Below are 24812 nucleotides of genomic sequence, written 5' to 3'. Positions count from 1 at the left end.
TAGCAATTAATTAAAAACTCTTTCAATAATTTATATATCACTTAATACTGTAGTTTCTATAAGGATGCAAGAGGGATACATAAAATCAATTAAAATTAACAATAAAGCTAGAAAAAGTTGCCTAAAATTGCTGATGAAATCAAAGCCTTCCCCAAGCACTGGCTTTTCTCCTGATCTGTGTGATCTTGCCTGAAAAGGAGTTCTACAGGCTTGGACCTGTAATACTGATCACCACTGCTTCTGAGGCACATGAGTCATTTGTCTGAGCTGTGGGCAGTGCTTTTTTTCTGGGGGTACGCGGGGGGGATGCATACCCCTAAATATTTTGTGAATCTAAGTTTGGCCTCATTGAGGGGCAGTATTTCAATATGAGTAGGAAAATGAGAGTACCCCTAAACTTTTTTACAGAAAAAAAGCACTGGCCATGGGGAACTACAAACAGTCACTTTCCAAAGATCTCAGTGATTGAGCGGAGATATAAAGTATCAGGCAGCCCTCAATGTATGCTGAGACCCACTAAGGCCCTTGTCAATTAATATAAAAGAAACTTTAACTTGGCTTGATAGTATATGGGCAGCCAGTGCAAGCTTTTAAGTCCTTGTGGAAGTTAGTCTAAGGTTACCAGATTTTTTTCAAAGAATCCGGGAAAACCTCTCCTTTTTTTTAAAGAAAAAAAAATATTAAAAAAAGCTCAGCTACATGTCCTTGCCCTTGCCCTCCCTGTGCTCTCCTACCTCTCCTCCTCAGCGGCAGCTGCGTGGCAAGGTTGGGGCTCCCCTCTTTTTTCTCCTTCCTCTTTCTCTCTCTTCCTTTTCTTTCTCCTCTCCTCCTTCTCCCTGCATCAGCTCCAGGGTTTTCCTGGCCCCGGAGCGTCGCTTGGCAGTCGGCCAGGTGCTCTCGCTCCCGGCTCAATTTGGGTTGTGGGGTGTGTGTGTCAGCGGTTCCCCCAATTGACGTGGCAGGCGTCCCCGGTTCCCCCTCGGCAGTGGCGGCAGCAGCAGCAGTCTCAGCAGCCCGGAGCCAGCCTGGTAGCGCTGTTGGCTCTGGCTGGCTTCAGGAGCTGCTCGCTGCCGTGACGCCCACCATTTTGCCTTGCCAGAAGTCCCCATATGATGTGTCTTGTGCCGTTGAACCATTCATGCAATATTCATTCCCTACTAGTAAATCTAGAACACTTAAAATATAAATTTGGGGACATTAAATGAAATCCAGGGACATTCCGGGGACGGATTTTGTCCGGGGACAGATTTGTAAATCTGGGGACTGTCCCTGGGAAACGGGGACGTCTGGTAACCATAAGTTAGTCATCACCAGCATTCTAGCAGCAGCATGAAAACCTCCCGGAATGAAACCATTTTAACCAGTTGTCTGAAACTTTGCAATGACTGATTTCTGCTGAGAGGGAGTTCCATAGGGTTGAGCCCACTGCATGGAAGGCATGATTCCTCATTGATACAAATTGTGCATCTGGTTGGTGGGGGCCAATGCCCGTCCCATGTGATCTCAGTGATTGACTTGGGACATTTTGCTGGAGTGTCCAGACCAGGTGGTAATCCCACACTGAGTGCATTGCAGCAATCAAGAGTTGAGGGTACTAGTCCATGAATCAATATGGCCAAGCTATCTCCGTTCAAGTACAGCCATAGTTTACATGTGAGCTGTAGGTGGTAAAAAGCACTTCTAAACTGCTAAGGCCACCTGAGTTTCTAATACCAAAGATGGACCCAAGAGTCCTGTTCTTTTATAGGAAATAGAACCCCATGCAGAACAGGCAACTGCCCAGTCTTGTAGACATGAGAGTGTGTTTTTAGCTTTTTGGAATCATTTGTTTAAGTTATGGGCTGTTTTGAGGACCTCATGACTACTCATCCAGACAGACTGTAAGGCAAGTTCTTTTTACAGCCTATAGGCCATGCCCATAGATAATCATGGCTTAGAGATATGTTGATGAGCCGGAACAAGCCTGAGTGTTGGGCTTGCACATTCTGCCTCCCCTCTCCTACACCTGTGTGGCAGAGAGGAAGGCTTCATAAGAGTTTGTTCCATTTTAACTAAATACTGGTTTTAGTGTTATCTTTGAACAGGGTCCTCAGTTTAGAGCAAACTTTGGTTAGTTTCATAACAAGTAAGCTCTGGAATATTAAACTAATCATAGTTCCTTTTAAACTAGGATCTATTGCTTTATTAGAATCTATGACCAGGTTCTTCAAAACTTAGCCAAAATCCTCCTCCAGTTCATATGCTTCTCTCAGGGTTGCCCTTATAGTGCTAATCTTTGGTTTAGCATCATGTGCCATAGAATTGTGCAGCCGTAGAGTCAGAAGGCTGAAACCTGAACATTACTCAAGTGACAGGCTGTATCTCTGACAGTGTTCTAAATACTGAACACGATAAATTGAGACTACAATTTTAGATCTCAGACTAAACAAAAAACCCACTGTTAAATAAAACACGATAATTAATCAGCTGTATTTAAATCATCTTCTAAGATCAAAACTTCAGTGCTGTCATTTTAGTTTTTGAAAGTATCCTTGGAATCAAAGCTATATTTTCAGGAACATCATGGGGAAGATGTTTCTAGGACAAGAGTTATTTTTGTTACTGTTATTATTATTATTATTATTATTATTATTATTATTATTATTATTGCTATTGTCAGGAATTATAATGTTCTTAGTATGATCCCATTAAATTTCTAGTACTAAAATGCTGTTTTTTATATGTTAAATTTGGTAGTACGTTGTTGTTGCATAATTATGAAATTGTTTCTGCCATGGCTGATTTTGATTTTATATTCCTTTTCTCTCAATTGAAAGCTGCTTTGAGCTTGATTGTTTTTGTAGAAAGGTGGCATATGAATAAAATTATGCTGATGCTGAGGTTTGTATGTAACAATCGCTGTGCCCTAAACAATGCTTTTAAAAGCCTTGAAAACACTGAATGTATTATTTTTCTCAGAAATAGATTGTATGTTAGGTGTTCATATTAGTTGTAGCTGCATTGTAGAGCTCCAGCTTTTGAGTTGCTTAATTTTGGATTTGTGCATTAAATTGCCATTATGTTGGTTGTTGTTGTTGTTGTTTTAATGATAATTAGAAAGTGGCATGTTTCTGTTGTACCAACTGCTGGCAAGCTCTGTATAAATCAGAGATGGATAGACTTCAGGGTTGTAAGAATTAGGTTTTGTGTTGTTTTATTAAACTGCCAGAATTTGGTTTCCGGTAGCAAAATGGAAACTGAGCTCATTGTCTTTTCACACAGAAGCTGGCCCTTGCTTAGGACTTGATTACCAACAGAGCGGAAGAGAAGTGTATGCACAGCTTTTACAAGGGGTGTAAAACATTATCCTCCTTGGGTTGTCTTCTCTCTGCTGGTTGTACTTCCATTTCACTGCTGGTTTTCTCACACCCTTGTCCCGGGTGTAGATCTTCACTCACCCCTTCTTCCCTAGTGGTGGTGGGACAGCCACCATTTTGTGGTTCACCTCAGGTGCCAAAATGTCTTGGGCGAACCCTGCTGTTGGTGTGAAGAGTCTGTGGGAATAGAGGAAGGTTGTCCAGTGTGTTGCCCAAGGGCAACATGTGGCCCTCAGTGCCTTTATTTGTGTCCCACAGCAACATTTGATGCCTCCCTGCCCTTGCACTGCTACCCCAAAGCTGGTCTTTGGCAAGGAGGTGCAAGACTCTGACAGGGTCCTATATTCCTCCCACCTCCTTCCCAAAGCCTAGTTAGTGTTCTCCAAACTTTGGGGAGGAGGTGTGAGGGCCTTTGCTCCTCCTTCCAAATCCAAGTGCCTTGCTTACCTGGCTTTGGGAAGGTAGTGCAAGGGCTGGTGTGTGTGTGTGTGTGTGTGTGTGTGTGTGTGTCAAATTTTGACTCCCACCCTGTGTGACAAGGCAGTGTGTGACCCATGGGTTCCGTGTTGAAGTACTCTTGCAGCACACTTGGTATGAAAAGTTGGGCTGCCCTGGAATAGAGTAAATACAATTTTGCAAGTTTCAAAGGTGGGTAAGCTAATACACTTAGTCCTCTGTATAATTTTCAGTAATGCAACCCTTGCCTCTCACTAAATGGTAAACAAACAAAAAACCGCTTAGTCTTGGTATTTTAAGTTTATTTCATATGGTCATTGTTTTCTCTCTCACTGGGAAAAAAATGTTGTTGTTTTTTACTTTTTCATTTAAATTATCTTGCCCTCAAGGAGCCCATTTTTTAGGGTTCCTAAAATGCTTCCTGTTTTTGTTTTTTCTTCAACATCTGCATGTTCATTAAAGTATAAAGTGACACTTTCAACAAACCGTTACATCTAATACAAACAGATATCTATATACAGTGGTACCTCGGGTTACATACGCTTCAGGTTACATACGCTTCAGGTTACAGACCACGCTAACCCAGAAATATTATCTCGGCTTAAGAACTTTGCTTCAGGATGAGAACAGAAATCGTGCTCCGGTGGCGCGGCAGCAGCAGGAGGTCCCATTAGCTAAAGTGGTGCATCAGGTTAAGAATAGTTTTAAGGTTAAGAACGGACCTCCAGAACGAATTAAGTTCTTAACCCAAGGTACCACTATATAGATATAGATATATAGAAATAGTTATGGTTACAGATATAGATATATAGATATTCATTTTTCTTACTATACTTTTCCAGTAAATAGTTGTGTGCTGTTTTTATATCCTTAATAAGGGTAAAGCTATGATTGTCTACATTACCTTTCTTCCATCTATGCTTTTGAGCAACTGTCATAGAAGCCATATGTCAAGCTTTAGAAGTTACTTTTTTTCAGTGGCAGCATCTGCCATCTTGGCACCGTCCACAGAACCTTCAGGCAATTCTGGAAATGTCTGGAGATCTGCTGTGTCTCTGCTTCCTGATAGGTGGCTGCCCTGGCATTTTATCTGCTGCTCTTTCCTTGGCCAGAAAAGTATTAACACTGAGGGATTAAGTCAATAGAAAAAGAGAGAGGATACACCTAAGGTCTTAGTTCAAACTAACCTTTTAAATAGCAGCTATGTAGAGTTAATATGAAACAGGTTTCTTACTTTATTTTTGTAAGCTGTGCTTTAGGAAATAATAACTGGAGAGGAAGTTATTATAAGCTTTGACCCTGGCACCAAAATGCAGCAAGCAATCCTTTCAATAATAGCAGTGTTGCAGAAGAGACTTGCTGTGTTAACGTTCTGCTGCCCCAGTCTTTTTCACCTCTTCATATGGTAATGACACTCTTCTTAAAAAAATTAATAATTAAAAAATAAAACAACCGGTAGAAATGTGTTACCACATACCCTTTTGTGTGTTTCCATGAAGTTTCAACATCATTATTGCTAAATAGTTTCTCCTAATTAAGGAAGTATGCACTGTGACTTCTTTGAAATTGAGAATATGGGCCAATCACTTCCTTTACCAATGCAGGGCACCCTCCCTTTTTTATAAGCTTTTCATCTTTAGATCAAAAAATAATATTCAATATAAATCTGTTAAATGTCTAACACTGTATCATACCGGATTTCTAAAACGAGTGCAAATTGAAATGATAGCCAAGCATCCTTTGAGTGCACCGTCAAATCTGCGGTCATGTACATAATATCTGTGCTTCAAGAGGAAAGTCTGATAAGCACCTAGGCCCCAGGCAGCCCTTGAAGACATGTTGATACCCGTTCTAAGATTGTTCTCACTTGCATATCAACAGTTTCCCACACCCCTGCATGGTGGTGATTTCCAGTGCATCAAGGAGGAGCCATAGGCGGCTAAACCCAATTCCTGTTTCAGGAATGAATAAGTAGCTGTGACACATAAACAAAAAGCAAACAAATCCATTGTATGAGGCCTTGGTGACTTCACCGTTCACCTGATAGGGCATGGGAATTGCTTTAGGCCCTGTGGAATTGCTAGCATCCACAAGGGCATTGCTGGAGAACATTGCCAATTATTAAGAAGCGAGTAGAAATACAAGACATTTTGTATAGCTTTTTGGAGACGCCTTCTTGTACCTTTTAAGCAATTGACCATATTCAGTGGTTGAACGGGGATTATTAAGGAAGGTCTAATGAAAGGATTCTGCATTAGAAATTTAGGAGCCTTCCTTGGTTGGCTCTTTTCCAGATGTGAATTTCTTGTCCTTCCCTGATGCCAGATGTTCAGAGGAGAGTGAAGGGGAGAACTTAGCAAGGAGACCACTGCTGGATGAGCTACAGTGGATTCCTTACATTTGTCAGTGCTATCCTTGTTCCCTCTGGGAGTTTTTTGGAGGGTTGCTTATGAACATTTACATTATTACAGTTACAGAAAGTTCTGGACCAGAGAAAACAGTGAAGTGTAGCTTGCCCTCATTATAAGTGCAGAAATCTCAGCACTGACGTGCTGGTTGCCATATGCCTCAGACATCTGTTTGGCAATTTTTGTTCAAAGAAATATCATTTGTACCCACTTATTATTCACTTGTTTAGGTTAGGGATGGAGAACCTGCTGCCCTCCAGATGATGGTGGAGTACAGCTCCCATCATCCCTGATCATTGGCAATTTTGACTAGGACTGATAGGAATTAGAGTCCATGTGGACCAAAGGTTCCACATGCATACCTCATGTTTTATTGTTGTGAGTCATCTTGTGAATCCCCTGGGGGTAAAGGTGAACTACATGAAAGTCACATGTTGAAAAATGATAGAAGATGCTACCTGTTGAGAACAAGTTGGACAGACACCAATGCAAAAAATAATTGTTTTGATTAGACTTCCCTATATGTTGTTCTGCCTCCCTCTAGAGGGGCATGTAGGTATTTTAGACACTTCTCAGTTTAGATATTCTTCAATGTTTTGAAGATTAAAAGAAACCATTCACTGAAAGATCTGCACCTTTAGTGGCATGAAAAAACATATACAACATATCCCCTCTCTAGGGACTATTGTTGCATGTGTATAGGGCAGCTTTGGGGTGTGGCCTGTATGTGGTATGGGACTTAAAGGAATAAGTGGTCTTTTGTCCACAGAAATCTGAAGTATAGTTGTCAATTGCCCAATTTGTTATTGGGCAATTGAATTCGGCTTCAATCTATTTTGATGTTGTTACAACAATTCAAAAACACAATATTAAAATCAGTTTTAGGGTGGATTCTAAAAGCATTCATCTCAGGTGTTAAATCCTAGTGTTAAAGAGATACAGCCTTCAGCATATGATGAAAGCTGTATGATGGCGGTGTCATAAGCCTCTCTTCTTGCAGGGAGGGAATGCCACAGAGAATCCGTTCTCCTGGGCTGCCACCTCCCAAGTCTCTGATGTGGAGCCACCTGAGAGATTCTGTAGGGAAGGAGATGGTCTTTTTGGTATTTCAGGTAGTTATTTAGGGCAATAAGCAGTGATGTGAGCACCTTGAATTGGGCAGGTGTTGTAAAACAAGAGTTATGTGAGTTCTAAATAATCATCAGTTTCAAGTTGTCTTCAGGGGCAACCTCGTAGAGAGTACATTGCAATAACCTGGTCTGGAAGTTACAAAAGCCTGGAGTACATTGACGAGGTTATCTCTATCCAAAAGGGGCTGTAGATGGCAGACCAGCTGTACCTGAAAATAGGCACTCCTAGCCATCAAGGCCACTTATTTATGTATGTATTTATTTCATGAAATTTAAGCATTGCTCGATTGTAAACCCTCAAAGTGGTTTACAAATTGATCCCGCGACAATGTTGGACCCAGGAGTGCCTCCAAGCAATGGAAGAAATTAAGTAGATTATTGCACACCAGAGCTTTCGGCACAGTAAATTAATGTCCAAGCCTCTAGAGACCTCTCTGTTCTTTTGCTGCTGCAAATAAATTTGGGAGCTCTTCTGGAACTTCACGGGTCTGCATCAGAAATGTTTCTGTCCCACGGTAGAGAAATGAGGTCTCTGTCCCTAATAATGCTCCAGATCTGATGCATAAGACTTGCTTACCAGTGCATGCATGTGAGGTTGTATTTTCCTTCTCCTTTTTGCCTCCATATTATATTGTTATACTTAATTTGGACCTGCGTTATAACATCATGGGACATTTTATTGTTTGTTCCTGCAAAATGACCTTCTGCTTTTGTAAATAGAGCTGCACAAAACCTGCTACTTTATGATCCTGTAATAGTACTTAAAATATAACTCAATATAAATATTTGCAAATGAATTCATGGTCCCACTGAGATGCATCTTGTTGCTAAGGAGCTACATTCCAGATTTCAAACTTTTCTTTCCGGCCTTGGCTGAGAGAGAGCTGCTAGATTTCTCTTCCTTTCCCTCTCTGTTCTCTTCTATCCTTATATATTGCTAACAACAACAACAACAACAATAACAATAATAACAATAAAATAAGAAAATGAGGCAGATGAAACTGCTACTATAGTATCTTTAAGAAGCTGCCTTATACCAGGTCAGAATATTTGTCTATTTCATCCAGGGTTGTCCTTTTTGTCTGTGACTCTCTCCGGGGACTTGGGCAAAGTCTTTTTCATCTCCTGCTAGGTGACACTGCAGGAGATGCCAGAGATTTGTATCTGGATCCTTCTATGCACAAAGTTACCACTGAGCTACAGATTCTGCTGTATATAAATGCACCCCTGTAGGTCAGCTAATGGAAGGGAACATGATGTCTCTTATTCTGTGTCCGTCAGCTATATGTCAGATTCCTAGACTGTTTGGGGGGGGGTCTTGTCCCATGAGGGACCACACTAGCTTTCCCTCTCCTGCTGCCAACTACAGGGCAGTTGAGAGCTGATGGAGCCAAGCTGTGCTGCTTGTTCTGGAATGTGTTTCTCTTCCTGTGACTGGTTCAAATGCTGAGCAAAAGAAAGGAGGCAATAACTATATACCTCTCTTTCTCCCTCTTGCGCACACACAAACTCTAAAGCAGGATCTTAGCTTTTATCTTGGAAAAAATGTAAAGCACAGTTCACACATGTAGGCAAACATACAGGTGGCTGATTGAATGAAGCAGAACTATATGGGAGCCGTTCAGCATAGTTACGCTCACAAGTGGGGATTGGCTCCCCATGTGGTTCTGGCTATTTCCACCATGATACCAAAAGTTGTTAAAGGAGGGTTCCAAGGTCCACGTTGCAGGAGTCACATGCCACAGTGCCACAATGTCATAATGTTCAATTTCAGGTGGCCACCAAGGTGCCAGATTTCGGTTATTGCTATGTTGTATGATGAGATTTAAATGAACTTTTCAGCACTATGTGAAGAGTTATATGCTTTTATTTCTGAAATATGATTTGACGTCTGATTTCTGCCTTCTTCCTTAGGACCCCAGAAGCAAGCACAAATTCAAAATCCACACGTATGGAAGCCCAACATTTTGCGACCATTGCGGGTCATTGCTTTATGGACTTCTACACCAAGGGATGAAATGCGACAGTAAGCAAAAACACCATTCACCTCATGCTATTAAGAAAGATTTTTTTAAAAAAAATGAATGAAACCATTAGGCACTGACCAACTTCTTGGCAGGAAAATATTGCTTCAGTTACTGTTAATTGCAAGCATGACTGTCCATTTCAAATTAATATTTGAGCACATCTAGCAAAATACCGTATATGAAAGGAGCTGTCTCCAATGTGGATTTTGCTATTGCAATATTTTAATGGAAACTTACTGGAAGAAAGAGCTACTACTTTCAATCAGTGGTTGAGTTGGAACACTGTGGTCAAAAACCCAAGCATTAAAAAAAAATTAAATGCAATTTGTGGCTTCATAGTTCTTTTCTGTACTGTCTGCTCAGCCATTCTGCTGTCTTCATTACTTCTAACTTCAGTCTTCCTTAAACCACGATCGTGGAGACTAGGACAGTGTTTCATGTGGCATGTCCCTTCTTGGATGGGTGGTGGGAACCGGTTTGCGACACCCTCTAATGGAGGAGCAGTACCCATTGCCAACACTTGGGCCTCAACCTCAGTTTCTTCTGGGGAGAGCAAACTCTTGCCAGAGGAGTCACCATTCTTGAGTCTATTTCACTCAATGGTTCCTAGCACCAGGCTTTGGCTGGATGCAGAAGATGAGTATATGATCCTAGGGTCAGAGGTAGTACCAACCATGGTTCAAAAGAAAACTGGAGTCGTGCCCAAGCATTTCAAAGAACCTGGCTTGTCAAGCGCTTGGGAAGTCATTCCTTTGAAAGAAGCTTTCAGTCAGTGTCCCAACACGACTATTGCAGAAGAAGAGTTACTCTGAAGAAGAAGCAGATGCAGGCATGTACCTGTCATTATGAAGACATGGAGAAAGACATAAATGTAAGAGGAATCACCTTCCAAAGCACCAGTGATTGGGAAACCACTAAGAGAAATTCTGCAGTTCCAATGTGCCTTTGTTGTCTCCACCACTGTGGTAGCTTGAAGTGGAGGGCAATGCTGACCTGCTCTCTACAGCCCCAACACTGCATATAACACTCATGGGCACACCATTTACTCATAGCATTTTAATACCCAGAAATAGGGCTCAAGGTATTGATCATTTTGTCTAAAGGCCCATGTTTCTTTTACCTGTAGCAATCTAGTAGGGAATCCAGTTCTCCTAGAGTCATCTCCACTGTTCAGAATCAGGCTAATACTATAGGAATAGGAATTTCACTACTGTACCTCAAATTGGTCTTGGGGGGGGGGTCTCAAGAGGAATTTCACCTTATTGGGACCAGGCATTGAAGGTCTGAATGGCATTAGCCATGGTAGTCTGGTTCTACCTCTTAGAATGCTTTGTACATTATCTAAAATAGTTTTCCCCCAACTCAGTGCCCTCCAGATGTTGTTGGACTACAACTAACATTAGTCCCAGTCAGCATGGCTAATAGTTGGGGATCTCAAATATTATTGTAGCATGTCAGGTTGTAGCACAAGCTAATTTGCTGTTCCTTTTGGAGATGCAAGACTAGTTATAACAGTTCTTTAAACTAAAAGCAGCTGTTGCCAGGAAATGCACAAACATTTGTTTTTGAGTTGCACTCCTCTTCAGTAGCTTTAAAAATAGTAAGCTCTCACATATGACTAATGATGGCTTACAAGCTATTTGGGGATTCCTTCAAAGTCAGTATTTACTGAGACCAGTGATAAGATTAGCGTCTGAAGAGGAGTCAGAGGCTCTCATCCAATATATTCCTGTCTGGGAGCCTCCCCTTTTCTTCTGATATTTGACATTACTATTCATTCCATTTTCCGCCTTAGATGTATAAACATCACAAAGATCCCTGCACCTCCAAGTATTCTTCTCCATCGTTGTCTGGTGTACATCATGGCAAACCAGGACATCAACTGTAATTTAAAGTCCTCAAGATCTTTCTTTCTTTCTTTCTTTCTTTCTTTCTTTCTTTCTCCTTTACTTACTAGCCAGCTTTGAAAGAAGCTATTTAGGTCCATCTCACTCTTCTTCATATGGGAGTAAACCAGAGCAGGGACTGAAGAGTACTGGAATCTAGCAACAACTGGAGGGCCACAGATTCTGCACCACTGCATTAGAAATTCCTGTTGGTCCCCACTTGTGTGTGTACCTGTATGAAAGAGTTTCGGATATGCCTGGGCTTGTTTCCACACCATGCATGGCAATGGTGTCTGAAGAGTTGTCAGCGGTGGAGATGAATCTCTGGAGGTGCAGGGATCTTTGTGATGTGTATACCTCTAAGGTGGAAAATGGGATGAATAGTAATGTCAAATATCAGAAGAAAAGGTGAGAGGGTCTTCACAGACAGGAATATATTGGATGAGAGCCTCTTACTCCTCTTCAGACACTGGTCTTATCCCTGTTCTCAGTAAAAACCGACTTCTAAAGGAAAAGGTAAAGGGATCCCTGACCATTAGGTCCAGTCGTGGCTGACTCTGGGGTTGCGGTGCTCATCTCGCTTTATTGACCGAGGGAGCTGGCGTACAGCTTCTGGATCATGTGGCCAGCATGACAAAGCCGCTTCTGGCGAACCAGAGCAGTGCACAGAAACGCTGTTTACCTTCCCGTCGGAGCGGTCCCTATTTATCTACTTGCACTTTGACGTGCTTTTGAGCTGCTAGGTTGGCAGGAGCAGGGACTGAGCAACGGGGACTTTGGTGCTGTGGAGCTGAGTAATCTCTTGAAACGAGTGAGAGGGGAAGGAAAAGAGGTCTGGCCTGACTCCCCTGCCGTGAAGGGACCCCGTCACTGAGAAAGAAAAAACTCAAGGTGGGTGATCGGAAACACCGTAAAATGGGGTTGAAACAAGTCCCCGTTCGAGTCCTGCCGGAATGAGTAAGAGCGTCTTCAGCAAATTAGGCTGATAAGAGGCGCAGCTTGAAAAAACCCCCAGCTTCTATCAGCTTCTATCAGTAAAAGGACACTGGGAGCCGACGGAAGAACTCTCAAGCTTTCCTCCCTTCCTTCCCTATCCAGCCCCAGCAAAGCCTTTCTTGTTATCTTAATGTCCGGAGGGTTTACTCCCCACGCCGCCACTCTCCTCAAGTCTGTCCGATAATAAGGAAAACGGGTGACAGCTAATTTATTGCCAACTCCGTGTTATGCTCTGAACTATAAGCTATCAAATTACAAACAGCCACCCCAAATCTTGCCTCAATTTGGACTTTAGTCTACAGCTGGGTGGAGTTTTTGACTTCCTAAGAGACATAGTTTCTGAAACAGGAAGAATAACCCCTGACTGGTAACAAAGATTTACAAATGGTACTTACTAGAAAGAAACGTAAGGACCTGGGGATAGCGACAAGTCCATTGTTCCAGGAGTGTTATGAGAAACAGAGTAAAATCACGCAATACTTTTCACATACAAGGGACAACGAGAATGGAAATGGAAATGAGCAAAAGATGGCTGAGATGATTGAGTTGAAGCAGGATGAGGCCCTTCTTTTTTCCTCTGCTGCTCAAGATCACTCAACCTTCTCTAGAGGAATACAGGACTCGGAGAATAACAACCAAAATAGAAATACAATGAGCCTGGCCCATGAAATAGTCCTGGCTGAGATATTATCCTCAGAGTTACAGGAAGAAACCCGAAACTCCCAGAAAACCCAGACTTCATCTATGGGCTCCCAGACGGAAAACAATGACTGCTATCCTCAGGACTGGCTGCTCTCTATAAATCTGGATCTGGCAGCTATGAAAAAATATTTAACAATAACAAATGGGCTGCTCCTGACACTAGTGGAAAATTATTCCCTCCAAGCTAAAGGCTCAGAATCTCATGGTGCTGACCCACCAACCATCCCTCAAGAGTCAGAATATACAAAGCAACCAGCAACCAGCAAGTGCACACAAGGATCATCAGTGGAAAATCATTTACACCAAGGAAAGGACATAGGGTTGTATGTCTCTGTCCCCAAAACTGAATCTCCTACCCAAGTAAATCAAAAGAAGCGAGGTATCAGTAAGAGATCCCATAAGAAGAAAGCTGAAACTAAAAAGAAAAGTAAGAACATAAAAACTACAAGGAAATCGGTCATAAACCGACGTGCATGTAAAGTATGTTGGAAAAGACTATATAAGCTGATTCCAACAAAATCAAAAACAAACTCTAACAAACCTGCTACACACGGCAGCAGAGAGAACAACAGTGTGGATCCAGGAAAAAAGATCCAGCTGAAGTCCTTGAAAGAAACACCATTGCTGCCTAACAAAACAAGTGAGGAAACGGAATCACTACCCGGGTGCTCTATGCTGAAACCTCAAGGACCCATAAATATTAAAGAAGACTCACCCCATACCATTGATTATGGCAGATCTCAAGATGAGCCAGTAGCAGGGCAAGATCTGTCCCAGGATAAAGGATGGAAACTGATACTGGCAGATAGGAAGTTGGCTTTTCTAAACTACCCGAAGCCAAAGGGCTTCCTCACACAGAAAGAACGCTCGGTGCATTTTGTGAATACTTTAGATGATATGCTGCTAGGGAAAATAAAATTAAATGACATTATCTCAGTAGATTTCATATTCTACAATGGATACTCTCTGCGAGTGATTGCCTCCTTCAAAGATCAAAACTTGGCTAAATATATATATAGATCAAGACATTTGCTGTTAAAGAAAAGGATAACGGTAACAAGATATTTTGAAAACAGCACATGTTTGAATTTGTTTTCTGATGATCTTACGACAGCTGAGACAAGATTTACTTGTAAAGCAAAGGAGGAGAGAGGACACTCAAAAGACAAACTGGAACATACTGAGCAAGGGTCCTTGAAACTAAGACAGGAGATGAGACTGCCTAATGAGGGGACTGATAACTTCTATCCAGAAGAAAAGGCATTAATAAATCAGTTTGGATTGTTGCCTTTCCTTGCCCAATCTGAGATCTTGGGAAGATTGGAGACCCTTAGAAATAAGCTAACAGAGATGAATGTTCAGGAAAAAGTAAGAGAGAAAGATCCGGCAACGGACCAATTAAAGAAAGAGAACCTCCCTGAAAAAGCCAAGACAGACCCCATGAAAGATTACTCCTATAATACCTCTGTAACTGCAGAGATAAACCTGTTAACAATAGATCTAACACAGAGCGCAAGGGACAACAACAAACTACCATCTAAGAAGGAAACCATCCCTATGGCAACCATGAAAGACTACCCTTACAATATCTCTGCAGCTGCAGAGATAAATCTGATAGCAACAGATCTAACACAGTGCGTAAGGGACAGCAACAAACTACCATCTAAGAAGGAAACCATCCCTATGACAACTACAACGCGCTCTTGGACTAGCATGAGATACCTGGATGAGGATGAACTTGGTGTCAGACAAATAGAACACCCTAAGGTAGATTCGCCAAAAAAAGGAGTACTGATCACTAATGTTAGCACGTTGCACCCTTCAATCGATTTCATTGAGTATCTGGGCGATAATACATCTATGGACATTGCCAAAATGAACGAAATTCAACCAATAAATAAAAAGATAGGCCCTAAAAACCTTTTAAAGGCAAATTGACTAAGATCAACTTTTGGCAAGACAACGTGCAACCTTGCCCTGCTAACTTGGAATATTGCAGGTTGGCAAAAGAGGACTTCCGACCAATCCTTTGCTAAATATATTCAGAGACATGACATTGTGTTTCTCCAGGAGACCTGGAGCACAAGTGAAGTGGAGTTAAATGGCTTTTCTGCGTTCTCCCTCCCAGGTCTTTTAAGTACTAGAGGGGGGCGAGTTAAAGGTGGGTTAGTTACTTTAATCTCAACAAGGCTAAGGGCCATATTTAAAAAACTAGACCCACTAGACCATCTGGCCACAGCTGTGCAAGTACAGTGGAGAACCCACAGCTTGCTGCTGATTAACGTATACCTACCCCCACAAAGAGAGAAAAGATTGATAAGAAATACCTGGGCTCAGTTAGAACAGTATCTTGACAAACTATCAAATCAATTTCCTGATGCCTCTGTAGTGGTGGCAGGCGACCTAAATGCCAGAACTGGACAATCTGATGAGGCCTTGTATGCCCATTTCCATGAAACAGCCCCCATTATAGAGGAAGCCCACTCAATACCAGCCAGAACCTCAAAGGATAAAGGCTGCAATTATGCCGGCTTATGCCTATTACACTTGGTCAACAAGTTGGACTTGGTTATACTGAATGGCCGTACTGAGGGGGAGAAGGTCGGAGAATTTACATTTATATCTAATAATGGCGCCTCCACAATTGATTATATAATCGTGTCGTATGATCTTCAAAACAAAGTTTTGGAATGCAAAGTGGAGGAGCGCTTAGACAGTGACCATCTGCCATTAAGTGCACTCGTAGTTGCGGGAAAGGATTTATCCTGCGCTGAGAAAATCGAACATTCGAGCCCTACAGCTTTGGAGCTCAGATATTCTCGTATCAGATGGACAGATGAACTGCATAAGGAAATTTCAAGTAGGCTGTGTTCAAAGGAATTCCTCATTAAGAGAGATAACCTTATAACTTCCTCAAGCCATGAATTAAAAATAAATTTATTTCAGGAGTTAATTTCACTCCTTCAAGATTCCCTGAAGGAAAAAAGGAACAGCTCAAGTAGGCAATCCTCAGTATATAAAAACTCCAAACCCTGGTTTGATCAAGAATGTCAGGACATGAAGCTAAACTTACTGAAAAAATACAAGAATTATAGATCTGCTAACTTACCCCAACTCCCCACGGTCTGGTTTGAAGATAAACGAAATTATAAAATCCTGATCAAAAACAAAAAACTCCAGGCACAGAAAAGAGAATGGAAATGCCTAATAGATGCATCCAGAGAGAGAGACTCGGCCACCTTCTGGAGAATGGTAGCAAATGGAGTGCGATCTACCTCCTCAGAAGTGGAGTATACTATACCTGCAGGGACTTGGGAGGCATTTTTCCAATCTTCATATTCAGCTCTGCCTTTGACACAGCCACTAACACAGTGTGAGGCAGGTGACGAGTGGCCTCCGGTGTCGGTTGCGGAGGTCAGGAGGCTTATTCAGGCACTCAAACACAGAAAAGCCCCGGGAGCAGATAATATCTCTCCTGAGCTTCTTAAAGCCAATATTGACTGGTGGGCCCCAGTCCTTGCCAGCCTATTCACCAGCATAGATCAAACAGCAATAATACCAGAGGACTGGGGATTGGCAATCATCGTTCCCATATTCAAGAAAGGCTGTAAACTTGATCCAGCCAATTACAGACCAATCAGTCTCTTAAGCATCATCAGCAAACTCTATGCAACTCACTTACGTGAAAAGTTTGCGGACTGGCTGGAACGGGAGCACATCCTTAAGGAAGCCCAGGCTGGTTTCAGGGCACATAGATCAACTCTAGACCAAGGACTGGTATTGCAACATCTAGTGGAGAAATACACCTCAAAGAAAGGAGGCTCCCTCTATGTAGCCTTTATAGACTTCAAATCAGCTTTCGATTTGATACCCCGGCACAGACTTTGGGAAAAATTAAATGCCACAAACATCGACAGACGTCTTTTGCTTCTTATCCGTAGATTACATGAAAATACTCGGATCCGTGTTAGATGCGACCGTTATGGGAACCTATCAAAGGAAATCCAAAGTTTCCATGGTGTCAAGCAAGGCTGTGTTCTTGCCCCTATTCTATTTAATTTCTATATAAACTCCTTAGTCGGAAAGATGGAGGAAGCAAGTACTCACCCCCCAAACCTAAATAATATACCAATTCCAGTCCTTCTGTACGCAGATGATGCGGCACTTATTTCCTTCTCTTGTGTGGGCCTAAGAAAACTTTTACGAGCTCTTACAGAGTATTGCGAAGCTGAAGACCTAATAATAAATTACACTAAATCAAAAATTATGGTGTTCTCCAAGAGAAAACTCCGACATAAATGGAAAATTAATAACCAACCTATTGAGCAAGTAACATCTTTTAGATACCTTGGAATAATCTTTGACGAGAAGGGATCTTGGTGCCATCAGATTAAGAATTCCATTGCAAATGCGCAAAGATCTTCTAGAGCTATCATAAGATTCTTCTACAGAAAAGGAGGTCAATATGTTCCTGCTGCCTCCCAGGTCTTTGTCGCAAAAATACTTCCACAACTGATGTATGGCACCCAGATATTTAATTGTCAAAAACTTAAGTCCCTGGAATCTGTACAAACTAAATTTTACCGCTCCCTACTAGGGTTACCTACCTGCGTTTCCAACGCAGCCATTAGGCTGGAGGTAGGTCAACTCTCTATTAATGCCAGGATATGGATCTTGAAGATTCACCTCTGGCTAAAACTCATATTTTTCCCAGTGGGAGTGGCTCCATTGACTCTATTAGACCCGTTCCAGTCTAAATGGAGATTGTCGCTTTATGAAAAATTGAAGGGCCTGGGGCTTTCCTCACAAGAACTTACAACCTCAGGTTTTGAAAAGGCTAAAAGGATGGTGAGCCAGCGAATAGGAGATGTAGAGCTTCAGGATCATATGAGCAAGATAGATAAATATCCAGCTATCCAAGATTATGGAAAAGGGTTTAATCTAACACCATATTTGCTGGATCTACAAATCGCAAAATACAGGCGGGCGTTTACCCTTACCAGATTTGATGTACTGCCATCTGCCTTACTACAGGGCAGATACGAGGGCAAACCCTATGTTGAACGAGTTTGCCCATGTGGTCTGAAAGAGGTGGAAACGGCTTCACATGTGTTGCTACACTGCGACCTTTACGGGGATATTAGGTCACAGTTTATCTCCCCCATCGTCCAGAAATTTCCAGGTCGATCTGAACTTCAGCGGCTGAAAATTCTACTAGGAGATAAAAACCCAGAAGTAACACTGAAAGTGGCCAAATTTTCTGCGGCTGCGATCAAGCGGAGGGCATTAGCTGTAAAAAAGTAAAAGACTTGACCCCTGGACAAGCCCCCTTATCTTTTAAGCCTATACATATATTGCAGTGCATAAATGTGTATATATGTGTGTGTGTGTGTGTGTGCATATGTGTTGCTTTTTATGTATAATTTTACAATTTTTTAAATTGACACCATTATTCCCTTTGTAAACTATTTGTTGTTTTATGTTTCTCTGGTCTATGACCGTAATAAACTCAATTCAATTGAGCAACGGGAGCTCACCCCGTCGCGGGGATTCAAACTGCCAACCTTCTGATCAGCAAGTCCTAGGCTCTGTGGTTTAACCCACAGCGCCACCCGCGTCCCACACCGACTTCTAAGGAATCCCCAAATAGCTTGTAAGATATCATTAATCATATGTGAGAGCTTACTATTTTAAAAGCCACTGAAGAGGAGTGCAACTCAAAAAAAAAATCAAGAAAAATAAATCGTATGGAAATTGTTTCGTATGGAAATTGTTTCTGTGAATATTTGGCTGCTCCCCCCCCCACACGTACCCCGTGATGGGAACAGGGAGTGTTTTTCCCTCCTTGGATTCTGCCAGAAACTTCTTCCTGCCCCAACACCAAGTCAGAGAGACGAGCCATGTTGGATGAGAATGAAATCTTACTGTCTTGTTCTTTGCTAGGAAGCCATTGTTGTTTCCTATCCATCCTAGTTCCTATCTGATACAGGACTTTTTTTCCATACACGCAAGTTACTCTTATAAATTGTCTTAATGATATTTCTATGTATCATGTAGTCATAGTTCTTCTGCCAGACACTTTCTTCATCCCTTTCCTTGTTCTTGACATTCTCAATTGCATTTCTCTTGATATCCTGCCCTTTCTAATCTTCTCTGTCCTTTTTAAGATCTCCTGGCAGATGTTTGATCAACTTAAGTTTTGCCACATCTTAGGCAGAGTTTGTTGTCTTCAGTTCAAATCCATACCAGTTTTTGATGCCACCTCTGACACTAAAGTCTTTTCCAATCGGCTTGGTGAATTGGAATGTTGTTTTTGGTTCTGAGCCCACCTGCATTTTACACACTGCCTTGTAGTTCCAACACACAGACACACACACACACACACACACACACACAGAGAGAGAGAGAGAAACATATCTCTAAGGCTACATGTTTCAATGGATGTGCAAAGTGGGAGGAAGGAATTGCTCTATCCTTTCACTTCTGGATGTTCCTCCACTTAAAACTGCCTTTCCACAAACTGCTTATTTTGCCTATACGGAAAGGATAAAGGATCTTGTCAGCACAGGATCTTGTCTTAATTTTAAAATTATTAACACCTTACCTTGTTTTTTTACCGTTTTAATATAATTATTCTATATCTTTCGTTGTTTCTACATATTTTACATTGTTTTTAACTCTGCATTTAATAGTATACTTAATGTATTTTATTGTGTTTTCTTTTCTTCTTAACCTCTTTACTGGTCATTGACCAAATTTTTGCCGTAATTCATATGGAACATATGGGTCCTGCCATAGGGGCTATGAACTCACAGATTTCCAGTACTCACCTAAAGAAGTAGTTTGGATAGATCTGCTGTTTGCTGTGATTGGCTTTTGTAAAGCAGTACAGTCGCAATCCTTAGGATTCTACCCATCGCCAATGTTACGTAATGTAAGATGTCAAATTGTCTCCTTTCTGATCTGCAGCCTGTGATATGAATGTTCACAAGCAGTGCGTAATAAATGTACCCAGTCTTTGCGGAATGGATCACACAGAAAAAAGAGGAAGGCTCTATCTGAAGGCTGAAGTGAATGGTGAAAAGCTTGAGGTCACAGGTAAGGAAGCTGCAAGCCTCATTATGGAACTTCTATTGGTTTGGTAGTATGTCTGCTCATTTGCATTTAATAGCTTACGTCAGCACAATAATAACATTTTCTAGCATTGCTTTTGTCTGGTCAGTAAGCCCAATAGCTTGTGCGTGGCTACACACAGTTGGCTGCACACAGTTAAAATTGTATATTCTCGCAATCAGCATTACAGCCTAGTAGGTTTTTCATCACATAGATAAATGATTTCAGATGCTGAACACACATTAAGAAACCACTGGAATTCTGCACCATCCACCACCCCTGAAGACAGCCATTTCCTCTTGCCGCTGTGCCGTTTGCTGGTGATTTGGCTTGAGACATTTCACCGAGGCAGCATATAAAGTACAATTGGCATAGTATAGTGGTACCTTGGGTTACATATGCTTCAGGTTACATACACTTCAGGTTAGAGACTCTGCTAACCCAGAAATAGTGCTTCAGGTTAAGAACTTTGCTTCAGGATGAGAACAGAAATTGTGCAGCGGCGGCGCGGCGGCAGCAGCAGGCCCCATGAGCTAAAGTGGTGCTTCAGGTTAAGAACAGTTTCAGGTTAAGAACGGACCTCCGGAACGAATTAAGTACTTAACCCGAGGTACCTCTGTGTGTGTGTGTGTGTGTGTGTGTGTGTACATATGTCACTTCTAGGCCATTTTTCGATATCAGGCCTCAGAATAAGCAACAGATTTAGCAGAGGAAAATAGTGTGTCTCCTGACTTTCATAGTTCCCGCTTTAGATTTCCATTTGCTCTTCTTTTTAAAATTAATCTTCCCAGTTGTATTGCTAAAGCTTCGTGAGTTGGGAGAAACAAACGCAAGCGCTGGTTCACACATAATGCCTGTGTCTCATTTCCTTTCAATTTGTCAAAGGGAAAGGTGGGGCAGGCACAGTTTGAGCCACATGCACCAATCGCAGCGAGCATTGGCTTATTCCTGATCATGGCCTACCCTAGGGGTCATGCACTAGACATGTTACACATGAGAATAAATGTTCTCTTTAAATAACCAATTTGAGACCTCCCCTTTTTTCTGCTTTGTTTCTCTGTATGCCTCATATGCCATCCATATATCGAAACCTTGACCACAATTTTAGTTTGGTACTCCTTTTTATTTTTTTAAGTGGAACATTGTCCTCTTTTTTTTTCTTTTCTTTTTTCTTTCTTTTGCGCCCAAGTCCTCTGGAGAACTGCTTTGAAATCAGGACACGCGTTATACAGTGGTACCTCTGGTTGTGAACGGGATCTGTTCCAGAGGCCCGTTCGCAACATGAAAAGAACGCAACCCGCAGCGGCGCATCTGTGCACGCGCAGGTTGCGATTCGCCGCTTCTGCGAATGCACATGACATCATTTAGTGCATCTGCGCATGCGCGAGCGGCAAAACCTGGAAGTAACCCTTTCCAGTATTTCCGGGTCGCTGCGGGACGTAACCTGAAAGAACGTAACATGAAGCGGACATATCATGAGGTATGACTGTAAATAGTTTTGAAAACTCCCCATGTTTCTTGTAGATCTCAAAATCACAAATAATCAATAAATGTAAACTAATGGTGGGAGTCACCAGGCAAGCCTTCGGTGGAAGCTCTACTCGACGGCTTCCACTTGCGCAATGTGGCTTTCCCCCCTCCCCTTCCCCGTTGGCTTCCTGCACCCCTCAAAATTGGTGAGGGGTGTGTGAGAGAACTCCAAGTGGGAGGAGGAAAGGGATGAAGATTCCATCTCACAAACTTATAGGAATTCGACATAGAACAGCAATGAATTCCACCCCAAATTTTTTGCTCTATAAGAATTCCACCCTGTATTTTTCGCTCTATAAGACGCACCAGACCACAAGATGCACCTAGTTTTTGGAGGAGGAAAACAAGAAAAAAAATATATTCTGAAGCTCAGAAGCCAGAACAGCAAGAGGGATTGCTGCTTTCACTGCGCAGCAATCCCTCTTGCTGTTCTGGCTTCTGGGATAGCTGCACAGCCTGCATTCGCTCCATAAGATGCACACACATTTCCCCTTACTTTTCAGGAGGGAAAAAAGTGAGTCTTATAGAGCAAAAAATACGATAATTATTTTTGGAAATCCTGGAATTATGTCTTGCCGTTCTGAATGTTTTACTACATCTATCATTGGATTCTTACACAAACGTTAAACTTGAGATAATATATATATATATATTTTTTTAACTTCTTACTTGCGCAACCGCTTGCTTTCGCTGGGGCTTATATCTCTTCTCTTGCCTGCACTGTAGCTTCACCATCAAGAAGAACTGAGAGTAGTTATTTGTTATTAAGGCTTGGATCTAAAACAAAGGCTTGCAATTAAAAAAACACTTAAAATATTTATGGTTTAGTAACTTTTTATTTTGGCACTCTTCTCCAAAACAAACATGCTGTGGAAGGGTTATAAAATATTCTTAATACTTACAAATTTGGCAACTTGTCATCTCACCCACACTGACCTTTACTGGACTGTATTTCAAATAGAGTTTAAAAAAATAAAATAAACACAATTCTTGTGACAGCAGTTGGTACACCCAGTTATTTAATGTGTTTACAGGGAAGAATTTCTAGCTTGAAATTAATTGCTCTCTGTACTTTGCAATGGATGTTTGTTGTGCTTATACAGCGTATATAACTTTGTCTACTTTCGTGGCATGTTTTCGTTATGGATGTGCCAGCAGTCTGATTTTCAAAAGCACAGGGTGGCACTCAGCGTAGCCATAAGTCGGTATAAACCTGGGGGTTGAGGTCCACTTGTGCCGTGAGACTTTTCCACCCCTTTCTACCCCCCAAACCCATTCCAGGTGTTGCCCTAACCCTCCATAGAAGATTTAGGGGGCACAGAGGTGGGGAGGAGAGGGAAACAGGTTTTCTTGTGCAACTGGACCTCATTCTGCACACACAACAACTTAGTTGAATCTTGCTCTTAGACAATAAATGCCAGTAAAAAAATAGAAACAGAGGGTAAGGTAAAGGTACCCCTGCCCGAAGGCCAGTCTTGTCAGACTCTAGGGTTGTGCGCCCATCTCACTTAAGAGGCCGGGGGCCAGCGCTGTCCGGAGACACTTCCGGGTCACGTGGCCAGCGTGACAAAGCTGCTCTGGCGAGCTGGCACCAGTGCAGCACACGGAAACGCCGTTCACCTTCCCGCTATAAAGCGGTACCTATTTATCTACTTGCACTTAAGGGTGCTTTTGAACTGCTAGGTGGGCAGGAGCTGGGACCGAACGATGGGAGCTCACCCCGCCGCGGGGATTCGAACCACCGACCATGCGATCGGCAAGCCCTAGTTTGGAGCAAATGAGATTAAATGCTTTTTCTGTGGAGACCTAAGGAGCTGCCAGAGCTGGTGACTTGGGTTCAGAGTTCCATGCTACTTATGGAATGCTCTCACTGAAGGAAGTGGGGAAAGGTGGTTTCTCCAGTTTATTTGTGCTCCTTATAGTTCCCTGCAAATCTGCTTGGGACTATTGGAGACCATCTAGAATTATGTGGGATGTTCTGTTAGGGGCTGCAGGGGTAAGGAGGAACTGGGAGAAATTTCCTTCCTCCCACTTGCCTTCAGCTGTCAACTTTTCCCTTTTCTTGCGAGGAATCCTATTCGGAATCAGGGAATTTCCCTTTAAAAAAGGGAAACGTTGACAGCTATGGCTGAAGGGATCTACTGGATCTTCCATGACTGGAAGCAATCCATCCGTTTGTGGAATGGCCTTAGTAGATGTGTGACCACATTTAATGTGTGCAAGTTCTTTCCTTCCAAATCTTTACCACAAAATACATAATTCTACTCTCTGATCTAAGTCTGGTATTAAATCTAATACATCACACCAGCTCTCAGCTTTGTAAAAAGCTACAGCCTTGGACACCACTATAGGAAAGCCTGTTATTTTGACTAACCTCTCTCTTTAATTAGGGTATTGGATTCTCTCATTTCCACCTCACATATACACCTCTAGAATTAAAGACCAGCTCTGGCCAGATATGTGAATTCCTTTTTCTCGCCCTTTCTCTCCCCTTTACGTTCGGTTGTTTTCTTGAAGCTGTTTCTTTGCTTTTGTAATTATTCTTAATACCAGAAAATGTTTTTGTTTATTTTTTAAAAAGTGAACAGATAAAAAATTTTTTGCCCTTTTTGTTCTAAAAATGCATGCTGTTAAATATTACTGCTGGGTGGTACTCAGGCTAATAAAAATGCTTTCTCTTCGGCTGTATTGGCATATCTGAAGCAATAGCCCATGAAAATGCAAAGCATGTTTTCTGCATTCTCTGTGAAATAGCATCATTTATCAGCTTAGTGAGAGCAAAGCATTATTAGGGTCTGTTTCTGTTAATGCACCAGTCAGAAGTTGAATTTGCGCTGAGCTAGCAGGCTGTTTTCTATGGTCCATCTATTGCTTTCAGTTCCAAGGTTATTATTTCCAAGGCAATGGTAAAATAATAAAAATGTGTCATATATATATACACAATTTGTGTGATGTGTGTATGTATATAAAATAAAGCATTTATTTCTGATTTATTGTGTGTTTGTATATATACACATGCACACCCCTTGAGTCTGGCAGAGTTATCTGTGGCGTGCTTTTGTTCAATTATAATTATGATGTTTCAGCAGTTATTTTGAGAAGGAGTTGCACCCTTATTGGATAAACTGCATTGGATCCCTAAATTTGATTTGTCCTGTGCTCTAGATAGGGAAGTATACAGTCATACCTCGGGTTACAGACTCTTCAG

The 24812-nt window shown here is 41.9% G+C and overlaps 1 protein-coding gene across 3 annotated transcripts in view; it reads left to right on the top strand.

Moving 5' to 3' along the window:
• PRKCA (protein kinase C alpha) overlaps positions 1-24812 on the top strand; it is a 204225-nt gene that overhangs the window by 113652 nt on the left and 65761 nt on the right. For all 3 annotated transcript variants that reach the window (XM_081849659.1, XM_081849658.1, XM_081849660.1), the window contains exons 4-5: positions 9265-9376; positions 19931-20059. In XM_081849659.1, the coding sequence (XP_081705785.1) occupies positions 9265-9376; positions 19931-20059 (241 nt within the window). The remainder of the gene's footprint in view (positions 1-9264; positions 9377-19930; positions 20060-24812) is intronic.

The sequence above is a fragment of the Podarcis erhardii genome (genome assembly GCF_964252035.2).
Source record: "Podarcis erhardii genome assembly, chromosome: 2".
Taxonomy (NCBI): domain Eukaryota; kingdom Metazoa; phylum Chordata; class Lepidosauria; order Squamata; family Lacertidae; genus Podarcis; species Podarcis erhardii.
The sequence above is the reverse complement of the archived record's forward strand: the minus strand, read 5'-3'. Positions and strand labels throughout refer to the sequence as shown.